At 47.8% G+C, this 14,355-nt stretch overlaps 1 protein-coding gene across 1 annotated transcript; it reads right to left on the bottom strand.

Annotated features, from left to right (window-relative positions):
• Nucleotides 1-290: 290 nt before the first annotated feature.
• bcs1l (BC1 (ubiquinol-cytochrome c reductase) synthesis-like) lies at nt 291-14,236 on the bottom strand. The gene is made up of 8 exons (XM_083776671.1): nt 14,049-14,236; nt 13,302-13,662; nt 12,328-12,467; nt 11,691-11,885; nt 10,216-10,279; nt 9,379-9,551; nt 4,360-4,477; nt 291-751 (listed from the first exon to the last, which is right to left on the bottom strand). Exons 2-8 carry the CDS (start codon nt 13,619-13,621, stop codon nt 493-495), a joined length of 1,269 nt encoding a protein of 422 aa, XP_083632797.1. The 5' UTR covers nt 13,622-13,662; nt 14,049-14,236; the 3' UTR covers nt 291-492.
• Between the last annotated feature and the right edge of the window lie 119 nt (nt 14,237-14,355).

Here is a 14,355-nt window from a genome sequence, read left to right as displayed (position 1 = left end):
TATTTTATAAGGAATTATGGGGGGGGGGGGGGGAGAAACCACACAAATTGCACGCATAATATATCACAGAAATATGAATGAAAATAAAATAAGATTCTACACCCATTTCCAGATCAATCGGTTAGGAATTGTGACATTGCAATGTGTACAATCTTAAGTTGTAATTATTCAAAGACCTTACACTGTGAAACATTAAGCATTAACAAGTAAGCAATTAATGAATGTTAAAGCTTTAAGTGTTAAGGGCCTTCATATGTCACTGGTCCATTCCAAATTCCTTTGTATAGTAACTTACCATGTTTAGCTTTTAATAATACCGAACTCTGGGTTCACCACTTTGTGAACTTCTGTTAAGAAAAAAAGCACTTGGTAAACTTGCCTCAAGTAAAAGGTGCATACCTTTATTCACATCAGTGCATTTTTGCTTCATGAATAGCACAACTGTGACTGGAAAATTGCAAAACGGAGTTCTTTTTAACTGTCACCAAGTGCTCATTCCTTGATGATGATTGTGTGCGCATTGTCTATAGATCCCGCAGGGTCCATTTTGTACAACATAAAGTATCCCTGGACTTGGGCCGCGCTGAGCTCACAGTTGGCAGCCATGGATGACTTAGCGAAACGTTCCGCCTCTGATGGAGGCTGGTCGGGGTAGAACCTCCGGAACATCTGGGTGAGCTGCCAGTGGCTGCAGGTGCCCACATACTGCTTCAGATCCACACGGCCGGGTCGGATCAGAGCCGCATCCAGCCTACGTAGACAAGCAGTGAAAGTATTGTTAAGGCAAAGAAAATGCCATTTTCTCTCGACTACACAAAAAGGACATTTTGCGTAGAAGCAGGCAGGCAGACTGCTATGAGGAAGACCTAACAACAGAGTTGGGTAAAGAGAGAGGGACTCGTGGGGGGGTTTCAAACATGAGAAGGGCACACACCAGTGTTCATGAGGTGCTGCTGGCCTTGGTAAATAAATAGAAGGTAAAGAAAAAGCACACTCGTAGCCACGCCCACGAGTGTGTAAAATGTATTTAAAACGAAACCAACGTTTTGACCTAGCAAGGTCTTCTCCAGGGAATGAACTCATGGAGGTTTTTCCCTGCACGTGTTGGACCTAAAGTTACAAACCCCGGAGCTGAAGAACGAGCTCTGGGTTGAGCCAGAACGAGATACTGGCGTGAGAACACCAGATATACCCTGTCACGGGCCTTCCGCTCGGTCGCCCCCGAACTGTGGAACGCTCTCCGCGCCCACCTGAGAGCCCCACAGTCGGTCCTCTCCGCGCCCACCTGAGAGCCCCACAGTCGGTCCTCTCCGCGCCCACCTGAGAGCCCCACAGTCGGTCCTCTCCGCACCCACCTGAGAGCCCCACAGTCAGTCCTCTCCGCGCCCACCTGAGAGCCCCACAGTTGGTCCTCTCCGCGCCCACCTGAGCCCCACAGTCGGTCCTCTCCGCGCCCACCTGAGAGCCCCACAGTCGGTCCTCTCCGCACCCACCTGAGAGCCCCACAGTCGGTCCTCTCCGCGCCCACCTGAGAGCCCCACAGTCGGTCCTCTCCGCACCCACCTGAGAGCCCCACAGTCGGTCCTCTCCGCGCCCACCTGAGCCCCACAGTCGGTCCTCTCCGCGCCCACCTGAGAGCCCCACAGTCGGTCCTCTCCGCGCCCACCTGAGAGCCCCACAGTCGGTCCTCTCCGCGCCCACCTGAGAGCCCCACAGTCGGTCCTCTCCGCGCCCACCTGAGAGCCCCACAGTCGGTCCTCTCCGCGCCCACCTGAGAGCCCCACAGTCGGTCCTCTCCGCGCCCACCTGAGCCCCACAGTCGGTCCTCTCCGCACCCACCTGAGAGCCCCACAGTCGGTCCTCTCCCCGCCCACCTGAGAGCCCCACAGTCGGTCCTCTCCCCGCCCACCTGAGAGCCCCACAGTCGGTCCTCTCCGCACCCACCTGAGAGCCCCACAGTCGGTCCTCTCCGCGCCCACCTGAGCCCCACAGTCGGTCCTCTCCGCGCCCACCTGAGAGCCCCACAGTCGGTCCTCTCCGCGCCCACCTGAGAGCCCCACAGTCGGTCCTCTCCGCGCCCACCTGAGAGCCCCACAGTCGGTCCTCTCCGCGCCCACCTGAGAGCCCCACAGTCGGTCCTCTCCGCGCCCACCTGAGAGCCCCACAGTCGGTCCTCTCCGCGCCCACCTGAGAGCCCCACAGTTGGTCCTCTCCGCGCCCACCTGAGCCCCACAGTCGGTCCTCTCCGCGCCCACCTGAGAGCCCCACAGTCGGTCCTCTCCGCACCCACCTGAGAGCCCCACAGTCGGTCCTCTCCGCACCCACCTGAGAGCCCCACAGTCGGTCCTCTCCGCGCCCACCTGAGCCCCACAGTCGGTCCTCTCCGCGCCCACCTGAGAGCCCCACAGTCGGTCCTCTCCGCGCCCACCTGAGAGCCCCACAGTCGGTCCTCTCCGCGCCCACCTGAGAGCCCCACAGTCGGTCCTCTCCGCGCCCACCTGAGAGCCCCACAGTCGGTCCTCTCCGCGCCCACCTGAGAGCCCCACAGTCGGTCCTCTCCGCGCCCACCTGAGAGCCCCACAGTCGGTCGACACTTTTAAGAGAGGACTAAAAACTTTCCTTTTTACCAAAGCATTTTTATAGCCTTGCCCTTATGTTATAAATGTTCCTGTTCCATTAGATGTGTTTAATGCTGTGTTGTTTCTTCTGCTTTTATTCATTTGCTGTAGCACTTTGAGATTCTGACGAATATAAAGTGCGTTATAAATAAAATCCATTATTATATACTGAACAGAATTACGTTTCTCCATCATTTGGAAAATGTACAGATGTACTACAAACTACATTGATGCCGTCAGGCTGAAACCTTTTATATTCAAAACCGTTATATTTTATAATCAATAGTACACAAGATTCTGATTGTGTATAATTTTGTATAGTACTGTTAAATCAATGTCACGGTAGCCTCAAGATATTTATGAAACGTCATAGCACGTAATACATTGCAACACCTGATGACAGACTGGGATATAAATCACCCAGAATTCCTCTGTATGACGAGAGAAAAACGATCTGCCTGCCTCGGTGTCTCCTGTAAGCTCACCATTTCTCTCTTTGAGTTGAATGAATCATTATTATTATTAATTCCAACCACTGTGTCTTGGTCTTATTTCTTGGCGTAGAATACTTTTGGACTTCGAGTGAAACAACTTTTATCAGCTTCCATTCTCTATAACATCTTCTTTCCTGTCTCTGGGTTTACTCCATTTCCAAGGAAGAGATTCAACTTTAATCTCTTCCTTGGAAATGGAGTAAACCCAGAAAACCCATCAGTTACCCTTCAGGAAATGAAAAAAATAATAACCTGTGTTCCAATAGATCCAAAGTATTAATTATTGCAACCGTACATCGCAGATTACTATGAAAACCTGTCAGTGACTTCGTCACGGCAACGTATATGGCCGTCAGTCCGTCACCCCTCGTGACACATCACGCATGCCACCATATATGGACGTCAGTCCGTCATGCCTCGTGAAACGCTCCATATATGGCCGTCTCCATATATAAAGATCACGCCACTGACCTCATCAAACCCTGGATAGCCATAGCCAGTCCACTTCAATTCGGCATAGAGTAGCGCAAACGTCGATCACTCTGCTGATTTCTGATCGTCTGCACCTTTGTTAAATTGACGCACACACGTGCACACACACACGTGCACACACACACTCCTTTCTCTCACTCTCTCTCTCTGTTGCTCTAATTAATTAGTCTCATGTCACGCACCTGCGTCTAGATTCTCCCGGCGGATCCTGCCGGGAGCTGCCTATGCCATAGAAAACATAGGTGGACCCCAGGCTACTGCCAGACAAAGTCTGTGTGTTTGACTAGGCTAGGGTTTGACTGGATTGTTGAATTCCTACAATGACCATAATGCTTTGATGAACTTATGGTTGGGAGACACCCCATGTGGGCTGCCTCACTGATACAACATGTAGTCCAGGAAGGAAGTGAGACCACATTCTCATGACCATGGTAATGCTCATGGTGTCATGACTAAAATATCTACACATGGGTATGTTTGTGAGCTCTTCTCAACCCATTCTGACCGGGAACCCATTTTGGTGTCGGCATCATGTTATGCTTTAGCTATTTAAAAATAGCAGATCTACAAGCTCATATCGCGCCACCGAGTGGCGCGATACGAGCTTGTAGGTCTGCTATTTTTGAAAAAAATCGAAGAACGACTGACATTTTTAGAATCTGATCTCAGGTCAGAATGGGTTCATCAGACCCAGTGTTTGTCCGGCGGAAACCTCGTATGAATCTGATCTCAGGTCAGAATGGGTTAATGGTTACCTGTCAAGGAAGTTGGTGGTCATGAAGACTATTCTGGCCTCAGATGAAGCCACTCCATCCAGCGCGTTGAGGAGACCACTAAAGGTGAGGCGTCCCATTCCCTGGTAGGCCACAGGGTCTGAGGGAAACACAAACATAAAGGTGAGGCGTCCCATTCCCTGGTAGGCCACAGGGTCTGAGGGAAACACAAACATAAAGGTAAGGCGTCCCATTCCCTGGTAGGCCACAGGGTCTGAGGGAAACACAAACATAAAGGTGAGGCGTCCCATTCCCTGGTAGGCCACAGGGTCTGAGGGAAACACAAACATTAAGGTAAGGCGTCCCATTCCCTGGTAGGCCACAGGGTCTGAGGGAAACACAAACATTAAGGTGAGGCGTCCCATTCCCTGGTAGGCCACAGGGTCTGAGGGAAACACAAACATTAAGGTGAGGCGTCCCATTCCCTGGTAGGCCACAGGGTCTGAGGGAAACACAAACATAAAGGTGAGGCGTCCCATTCCCTGGTAGGCCACAGGGTCTGAGGGAAACACAAACATAAAGGTGAGCCGTCCCATTCCCTGGTAGGCCACAGGGTCTGAGGGAAACACAAACATAAAGGTGAGCCGTCCCATTCCCTGGTAGGCCACAGGGTCTGAGGGAAACACAAACATAAAGGTGAGCCGTCCCATTCCCTGGTAGGCCACAGGGTCTGAGGGAAACACAAACATAAAGGTAAGGCGTCCCATTCCCTGGTAGGCCACAGGGTCTGAGGGAAACACAAACATAAAGGTAAGGCGTCCCATTCCCTGGTAGGCCACAGGGTCTGAGGGAAACACAAACATAAAGGTAAGGCGTCCCATTCCCTGGTAGGCCACAGGGTCTGAGGGAAACACAAACATAAAGGTCAGGCGTCCCATTCCCTGGTAGGCCACGGGGTCTGAGGGAAACACAAACATAAAGGTCAGGCGTCCCATTCCCTGGTAGGCCACAGGGTCTGAGGGAAACACAAACATAAAGGTAAGGCGTCCCATTCCCTGGTAGGCCACGGGGTCTGAGGGAAACACAAACATAAAGGTGAGGCGTCCCATTCCCTGGTAGGCCACGGGGTCTGAGGGAAACACAAACATAAAGGTCAGGCGTCCCATTCCCTGGTAGGCCACGGGGTCTGAGGGAAACACAAACATAAAGGTAAGGCGTCCCATTCCCTGGTAGGCCACAGGGTCTGAGGGAAACACACACATAAAGGTGAGGCGCCCCATTCCCTGGTAGGCCACAGGGTCTGAGGGAAACACAAACATAAAGGTGAGGCGTCCCATTCCCTGGTAGGCCACAGGGTCTGAGGGAAACACAAACATAAAGGTAAGGCGTCCCATTCCCTGGTAGGCCACAGGGTCTGAGGGAAACACAAACATAAAGGTAAGGCGTCCCATTCCCTGGTAGGCCACAGGGTCTGAGGGAAACACAAACATAAAGGTGAGCCGTCCCATTCCCTGGTAGGCCACAGGGTCTGAGGGAAACACAAACATTAAGGTAAGGCGTCCCATTCCCTGGTAGGCCACAGGGTCTGAGGGAAACACAAACATAAAGGTAAGGCGTCCCATTCCCTGGTAGGCCACAGGGTCTGAGGGAAACACAAACATAAAGGTAAGGCGTCCCATTCCCTGGTAGGCCACAGGGTCTGAGGGAAACACAAACATAAAGGTCAGGCGTCCCATTCCCTGGTAGGCCACAGGGTCTGAGGGAAACACAAACATAAAGGTGAGGCGTCCCATTCCCTGGTAGGCCACAGGGTCTGAGGGAAACACAAACATAAAGGTCAGGCGTCCCATTCCCTGGTAGGCCACAGGGTCTGAGGGAAACACAAACATAAAGGTGAGGCGTCCCATTCCCTGGTAGGCCACAGGGTCTGAGGGAAACACAAACATAAAGGTCAGGCGTCCCATTCCCTGGTAGGCCACAGGGTCTGAGGGAAACACAAACATTAAGGTAAGGCGTCCCATTCCCTGGTAGGCCACAGGGTCTGAGGGAAACACAAACATAAAGGTGAGCCGTCCCATTCCCTGGTAGGCCACAGGGTCTGAGGGAAACACAAACATAAAGGTAAGGCGTCCCATTCCCTGGTAGGCCACAGGGTCTGAGGGAAACACAAACATAAAGGTAAGGCGTCCCATTCCCTGGTAGGCCACAGGGTCTGAGGGAAACACAAACATAAAGGTGAGGCGTCCCATTCCCTGGTAGGCCACAGGGTCTGAGGGAAACACAAACATAAAGGTGAGGCGTCCCATTCCCTGGTAGGCCACAGGGTCTGAGGGAAACACAAACATAAAGGTCAGGCGTCCCATTCCCTGGTAGGCCACAGGGTCTGAGGGAAACACAAACATAAAGGTAAGGCGTCCCATTCCCTGGTAGGCCACAGGGTCTGAGGGAAACACAAACATAAAGGTGAGCCGTCCCATTCCCTGGTAGGCCACAGGGTCTGAGGGAAACACAAACATAAAAGTGAGGCGTCCCATTCCCTGGTAGGCCACAGGGTCTGAGGGAAACACAAACATAAAGGTCAGGCGTCCCATTCCCTGGTAGGCCACAGGGTCTGAGGGAAACACAAACATAAAGGTGAGGCGTCCCATTCCCTGGTAGGCCACAGGGTCTGAGGGAAACACAAACATAAAGGTAAGGCGTCCCATTCCCTGGTAGGCCACAGGGTCTGAGGGAAACACAAACATAAAGGTGAGGCGCCCCATTCCCTGGTAGGCCACAGGGTCTGAGGGAAACACACACATAAAGGTAAGGCGTCCCATTCCCTGGTAGGCCACAGGGTCTGAGGGAAACACAAACATTAAGGTAAGGCGTCCCATTCCCTGGTAGGCCACAGGGTCTGAGGGAAACACAGACATAAAGGTAAGGCGTCCCATTCCCTGGTAGGCCACAGGGTCTGAGGGAAACACAAACATAAAGGTAAGGCGTCCCATTCCCTGGTAGGCCACAGGGTCTGAGGGAAACACAAACATTAAGGTAAGGCGTCCCATTCCCTGGTAGGCCACAGGGTCTGAGGGAAACACAAACATAAAGGTAAGGCGTCCCATTCCCTGGTAGGCCACAGGGTCTGAGGGAAACACAAACATTAAGGTAAGGCGTCCCATTCCCTGGTAGGCCACAGGGTCTGAGGGAAACACAAACATAAAGGTGAGGCGTCCCATTCCCTGGTAGGCCACAGGGTCTGAGGGAAACACAAACATAAAGGTAAGGCGTCCCATTCCCTGGTAGGCCACAGGGTCTGAGGGAAACACAAACATAAAGGTGAGGCGTCCCATTCCCTGGTAGGCCACAGGGTCTGAGGGAAACACAAACATAAAGGTGAGGCGCCCCATTCCCTGGAAGGCCACAGGGTCTGAGGGAAACACAAACATAAAGGTGAGGCGTCCCATTCCCTGGTAGGCCACAGGGTCTGAGGGAAACACAAACATAAAGGTAAGGCGTCCCATTCCCTGGTAGGCCACAGGGTCTGAGGGAAACACAAACATAAAGGTGAGGCGCCCCATTCCCTGGTAGGCCACAGGGTCTGAGGGAAACACAAACATAAAGGTAAGGCGTCCCATTCCCTGGTAGGCCACAGGGTCTGAGGGAAACACAAACATAAAGGTAAGGCGTCCCATTCCCTGGTAGGCCACAGGGTCTGAGGGAAACACAAACATAAAGGTAAGGCGTCCCATTCCCTGGTAGGCCACAGGGTCTGAGGGAAACACAAACATTACATTCTACTTATATGAACAATAATGCCATCACACGGCTAGCACTCTCAATATCACGTGACACTGATCATCCCCTGTATCGCTTCTTCAACCTCATGCCATCAGGACAAAGATACAGAACCTTACCCTGGAAAAAGGTTCGTTTCAGTAGGAGTTTTGTCCCATCAGCCATCGCGGCATTAAACAAACTGCCCCGCCGATAGGAGGGTTTCTGTACACAGTGGGGAACTCATGTTTTTGTATTTTTGTCTTAGTGTAATGTTTTTCTGTACTATGTGCTGCTTTTGTTGTTGGTGTTGAACAGACCTGTGAAGATGAATATCCTTCGGGACAATAAAGATTATTATTATTATTATTATTATTATTCTGGTATAAACGTATTGCAATTTGCAGACAAATGGAAGACAAGTGGATTGGACTGTGAATCATATGATGGGTAAATATTTTAAATGTTATACACATTCTACTATAACGGCAAAATGTGTCATTTTGGGGACTAAAGGCAGACTTCACATGGGGTGGTTCTGCTTTATTTTGATAGTGGCAGTACAAGTATAAACTGACCAATACCATTAGTGTCGCACAATTAATCCATTCAGATACCTACAGTATGCAATCTCATTTCTAAATTTGAGCAAGAATCGAGCAGCACAACTTTGGCTGTCCAATTCATTTGAGTTACTCTTATGTTTGTGCTACAAGAGAGAGACTTTGAGAGGTTTAAGTCAAGCACTTTGATGTTGTCTGTTTAAACTAAAGCCACAGTAGCTGGCTCCAGGTGCCACATTTTGAACGTAGTAATTACTACAGACTAAAGACAAATAAATATTGTAATGAAAAACAATTGAAACTTGAGAATCGTGATCTCAATTCTTCTTCTTCAAGGAAAATCGAGATTCACATTTGAGCAAGAATCGTGCAGCACAAATTAGTAATTACCAATATCTTGATTTAGTAACCAATTTAGTAACTCTACCCAATTGTACACTCTCTGAGTTACAGACCATTTGGTTCCCAACTATAAATCATTTAGCTTGGGACCTCGTACAACATCCTGAAGTCCAGGCCCCACGCTGAGAACCAGTGAGCTAGACATGGCAGACAGACAGTAATGTTTGAGAAATGAACATGGGTCTATATTTTCTTTATACGTGATGTATTGGTAGAATACTATGAATTTATGAAAGATTCAGTCTGCTGCAGCAGCTGCACTCTGTTACATTTTTTATGCTGGTAAACTTTCAATGCCTATAAAACATGTAAATAACCATCTCCGTGCTTTGTGACCTACTCTCCGTGGGCGTAAGGTCTCGGCTTACGAAGGCCGCGTCCACGTCTTCCAGCAGTATGATGCTCTGCTGAGGCGCCACGCTCAACAGGTGGTTGAGGCGGTCGTCTGACAGCGTCCGGTCACTCAGACTCATTAGGCATATGCTGTAGCCTAACTCTCCCGCCAGTGCCGTTCTGAAGTACGCAGACATGGGGACAGAGAAATAGGCAAATTATTACATATATTTTTATATATATATATATTTATTTCTATCTCAGGTTTGTGTAAATATGTAGTTTTTTCACCCCTTACCCCTTATCCCTAAACGTATTTGCCATTTTTTACTATTTTCAAATAGCTGATCTACAAGCCCACAACGTGAATGATGTAGATTGGCTAGTTGAACTATTTAAATTTTAACTGTGCACAAAAACGAATTTCACACACTTTTTTACGTTGTAAATCTGTGATGTGACAATAAAGTTGATTCCAATTCTATTTAGTTTTGACTTCAATTTCAGTTCGAGTTCAAGATCGACATCCTAGCCTGATTGGCTGCAACACACGCTGCCTAAGCCAATGGGTGTGTAGTATAATTGCCTGCCTCCTAAGCTATGCCACACGCACCGCGAAAGGGCTGATTTCCGCACTCAGACCTGCTGCTGTACGCCCGCAGCGGCAGCCTCGAAGCGACAACAGCTACTAATGTTATGAGCTGGACAGCATGAAAGCAACAACAAAAGACACATTTCACTTGACCCTGACACATCTAGTTGTCTACAGTGTTCTTGTTCCCTAAGCCTTCACAAATTGCATGTAAAGGAAGAGCTGAGAACTCCAAAAATAAATATAACTCACATAAAGCTGCTCTTTCCACAACCTGGAGGTCCATAAAGCAGATATCCTCTTCTGTAGGGGATCCCTGTGTACACAATCACAGCTGTAGTCAATCATAGCCTTGCGTTGCGATACTAATATACCAATGTGCTGAACTGAGGGGCATACCGGTATGCATATGCATTTAGGGGCGGATGAAGTCTGGCCACGCCAGGCTACGGGCCGATTCATACTCTTATTTTAGAGCCGAATAAAAGTCGGTTCGGCGCTGTGAAGCCTACAATTTGACGTCATTTGAGGTTCGGGGGGGGCGGGTACCGTCCTAAAGTCGGCTCTTCGGTGCTACTGAAAATTTCTGACGAGCCGAAATCATTTCCACACTACAGCGCCGAAACAGCGGTAAAATAGGAGTATGAATCGGCCCCAAGTCAATCACACACTAACCTAAATAATAGTAATAATAATAATAATAATAATAATAATAATAATAATGATGATAATAATAACAATAATAATAATAATAATAATAATAATAATACATTTAAATTGCATTTGTGAGATAGAATATACATTTCACAAAGAGTTGTAATGTTTTACAGACAATAAATCTACAATGAAATGAAAGCACATTGGGAGTGGACTTCATTTCTTAAATGTCACAATGTGACAGTAACATTTGCAAGCACATGAGGGCTCTATATTGCAGACTTCATGCACTTTCTGTATGTCCGCATTGCTATAGAGTGTAGACTTTCCTTGAGGCCTTAAGGGTTGTGGCGTTAAAACCAGGTTATGATGACAGGGGGAAGTCTGGCAGCATCCAAAATAAATAGCATCACAGGATACTGAGCTTTCAAGAATAGTATAAAAGTATAAAACCATAAAGTATAAACATCTAGATCACTGGTGATTCATAGCCAGCACTGTATACATAATACATTCAGCTGTTAGTCCTATGATGGTATGATGACGATTTTCGAATTAACCCATTTTGTACGGGAACCCCTTTTGGTGTTAACATTACGTTATGCTTTAGCTATTTAAAAATAGCAGATCTACAAGCTCATAGCGCGCCACCGAGTGGCGCGCTAAGAGCTTGTAGGTCTGCTATTTTTGAAAAATCGAAGAACGGTTGACATAGAAACATAGCCTTTTTCAGAAAACTGTCAATTTCAAATAGACATTTTTAGAATCTGATCTCAGGTCAGAATGGGTTAAATGACATGTGAAATATGTACCTCACTTTTATTGCTATGGCCGATAGACATGACTGGTAACGTGATGCGAGTGCTGTCCCGGTTTGGTAGTCCGTCTTACTAAGTATAGAAGGTCTAAGACTCTAAGTGGTTAAACCCTAAAGTGATAAATTCCAAATATTATCCAAGTATTCTGTGATTCTGAAAGTGGGTGTCGATGTAAACACCCACTTTGAGAACCACTGGCATAGCATAGGGGTAGTAGACGACGGACACCGACACGGGCCCATGTGACAGTACCTCGATCTGTGTACCACTTGGGGTTCTCGATGAACTCCTTCACGTCATCCACGAGCTTCTCGGTCACGCCCACCTCCAGCACCACGGAGCTGAGTGGCCGGCGGCGCCGGGGAAAGCCGAAGGGCCTCCAATCGCCACCCATGGCCGTGTACATAACCGTACGGCCCTCCTCCTGCTTCAGGGCCAGCTCCCGCGCTGCAAAAATACGACAAGATCATCAACAGTGTTGGCAGTAGTAGTGCTGCACGATTCTTGCTCAAATGTGAATCTCGATTTTCCTCACAGAGAAAGAGAAATATGAACGAGGGCGAGGACACAACTTGGCTAGGCTTGTCACAATCTGCCCTGTGCAATTTTGTAAAGACAAAAAACGAAAAATGAAATTTGTATTTAATTAATATGTTCTAATGTTCAATGCCAAAACCACAATTAAAACGTTAATCACAACTATTAATCTGCAACTGGGATTGCTGGCAGATGACTGAGATCTTAAAGACAGCTGGCATGTAAAAACGGCCATGTGATATAAATATCTCAGTTCTCAGCTCAAATGTAAATGTATGCAAAGCTCAGATCAAAGAAAGCTGCTAGTATTACTGCCTCCGGCTGTACTAGTGTTCGGTGACTAGAAACGTACCTTCTTGCAGGATGTTAAGGAATGTCTGTCGGTCCCTTCCCAGAGCAGTGAACTGGATTGACTCAAATGGCATTCCCGTGTTTAGATTCACCATCTGCTTCTCTCTGGTCCTCTCCACTCGGATCCACTTGCTCCCATACCTGTGGATAACATGAAGTGAGTGACTGTCACTGTTCCATAGCTGTTTCACATTAGTGATCATGGGGAAGAGCCAAACCTGTGTGTGATATTATGACACTAAAGCCAATGACGAAGTAATTTCCTATTTAGGGTAGTGTAATGTTGATTCTTAAGACATATTAGCCGATAGGTGCAAATGTAGGCTACACTTAGGCAGTGCATGACAATCACTTAGGAATATGGAAGGTTGTAGGCCTATACTTTATGGGTTTAAGTTTAAATCATGCAACTGTACTAATCCTCAGCACTATTGAAAAGGAACCCATTATAATATGGACCCTTAACTTGTAGTAACTCTGAGTGTACTACAAATGCAACCACGGGTCAATTTGGTTCAACTTGTACACTCTCAGAGTTGAGTGTACAACGTACATGTACACATTTACATGGAGGAGTCCGCGGCCCAATTTACAATTTACAATTTAGGCATTTAGCAGACGCTCTTAATCCAGAGCGATTTACAATAAGCAAGAACAAAAGCATGGGAATACATCACAAAAAGCATTTATCATAAAACATGCGTAAGCTAAGAAAGTAACAGTGGAATATCTATATAATGAGACTATACATATAAACTATATATGTATACTACTATGCTATACATATGTACTATGGCGTGCTATGACTATATACAATGCAATTATAGTGCCGTCTACATAACATGCTATAAGTCTGTATCAGATGCTATCTAAGTCTACAGAAATGCTATCTAAGGGGGTGGGGTAAGTGCTATGGGCCATGATGGAGTCTAAAAAGGTGGGTTTTCAGACTACGGCGGAAAGACTGGCCCCTACCAGATGATGTGGTTTCCGGGACTGGGGTGGAAGTTGAACTGGGTGTGAACCCGGCCACTCTCGTGCTGCAGGTAGGACGTCTCCACGCTGAGGTGCTGCGTGTGACGAGCGTGCTTAGTGATCCAGCTCAGCAGCCAGTGGTAGCTCTTGTCCCTGCTGGTCACCTCCAGGGTGATCATATAATTCCTTCTGAAGAAAATCATCCCCACCTGGGCTGACTTCCTTGCCACAGCCAGCGCTGTGCCGACACCGACCAGTCCAAACCCGGCGCCGAAGTATGGGTTGTCCTTCAGTCCATCCACAATATCCCACAGGCCCATCGTCTGTGTGGAATGGGATCCGATTCAGAAGGCTATCCTATGTACAGAAGATGCCCTATTAATATAACAAGAAGCTAGTATGTACATATAGTTACCCTACAGATATAGTTTTTTTTTTTTAAGTGTCCTACATCATATCCATATCCTAACCCTAGCCCACACGGTCTTACAAAACAGTAGACACCTACAAATGCAACAAGAGGCTATGTAGAATGATGCCCTACATGCAACCAGAAGCTATAGTATGTAGATGTCCTACAAATGGACCCAGAGGCTATGTGGATGTCACACACAGCAAGAGCTCGAAAACAGGAGGCACTCTCATACGAAGGCGTGTGAAGGGTGATGAAGATTTAAATAATGAATGCTTGCCTGCTAAATCTGCAATCTAAACACAGCCCATGAAAACATGATGTTCTTTATCTATAGTCAGTCTTCTTCACGCCATGTTTCCCCAAACACAATGGAAACATTTCCCGTTTTATGCCTCCCAAATATCTCACGCTATTAAAGCCATTTTGCCACACAGATTGACTGTTGTTTTTCTAGTAAACAAAATGAAATTCATCCAGCGACCTCTGCTCAAAAAATGTATCATGCCTTGCCTCTATTATACTTCCGGTGTTCGGGTAAAATACTCCCGGCCGTTCATTATGCTACTACTGTGTTTTGTTCCTAGTTCCTTCCTCCTGGGATAATTCTAAACATTATTTATTATCTCGCTGGGTGGCTCG

The sequence above is a fragment of the Protomyctophum parallelum genome, assembly GCF_964188405.1.
Source record: "Protomyctophum parallelum genome assembly, chromosome: 11".
NCBI classification, from domain to species: Eukaryota; Metazoa; Chordata; class Actinopteri; order Myctophiformes; family Myctophidae; genus Protomyctophum; species Protomyctophum parallelum.
The sequence above is the reverse complement of the archived record's forward strand: the minus strand, read 5'-3'. Positions and strand labels throughout refer to the sequence as shown.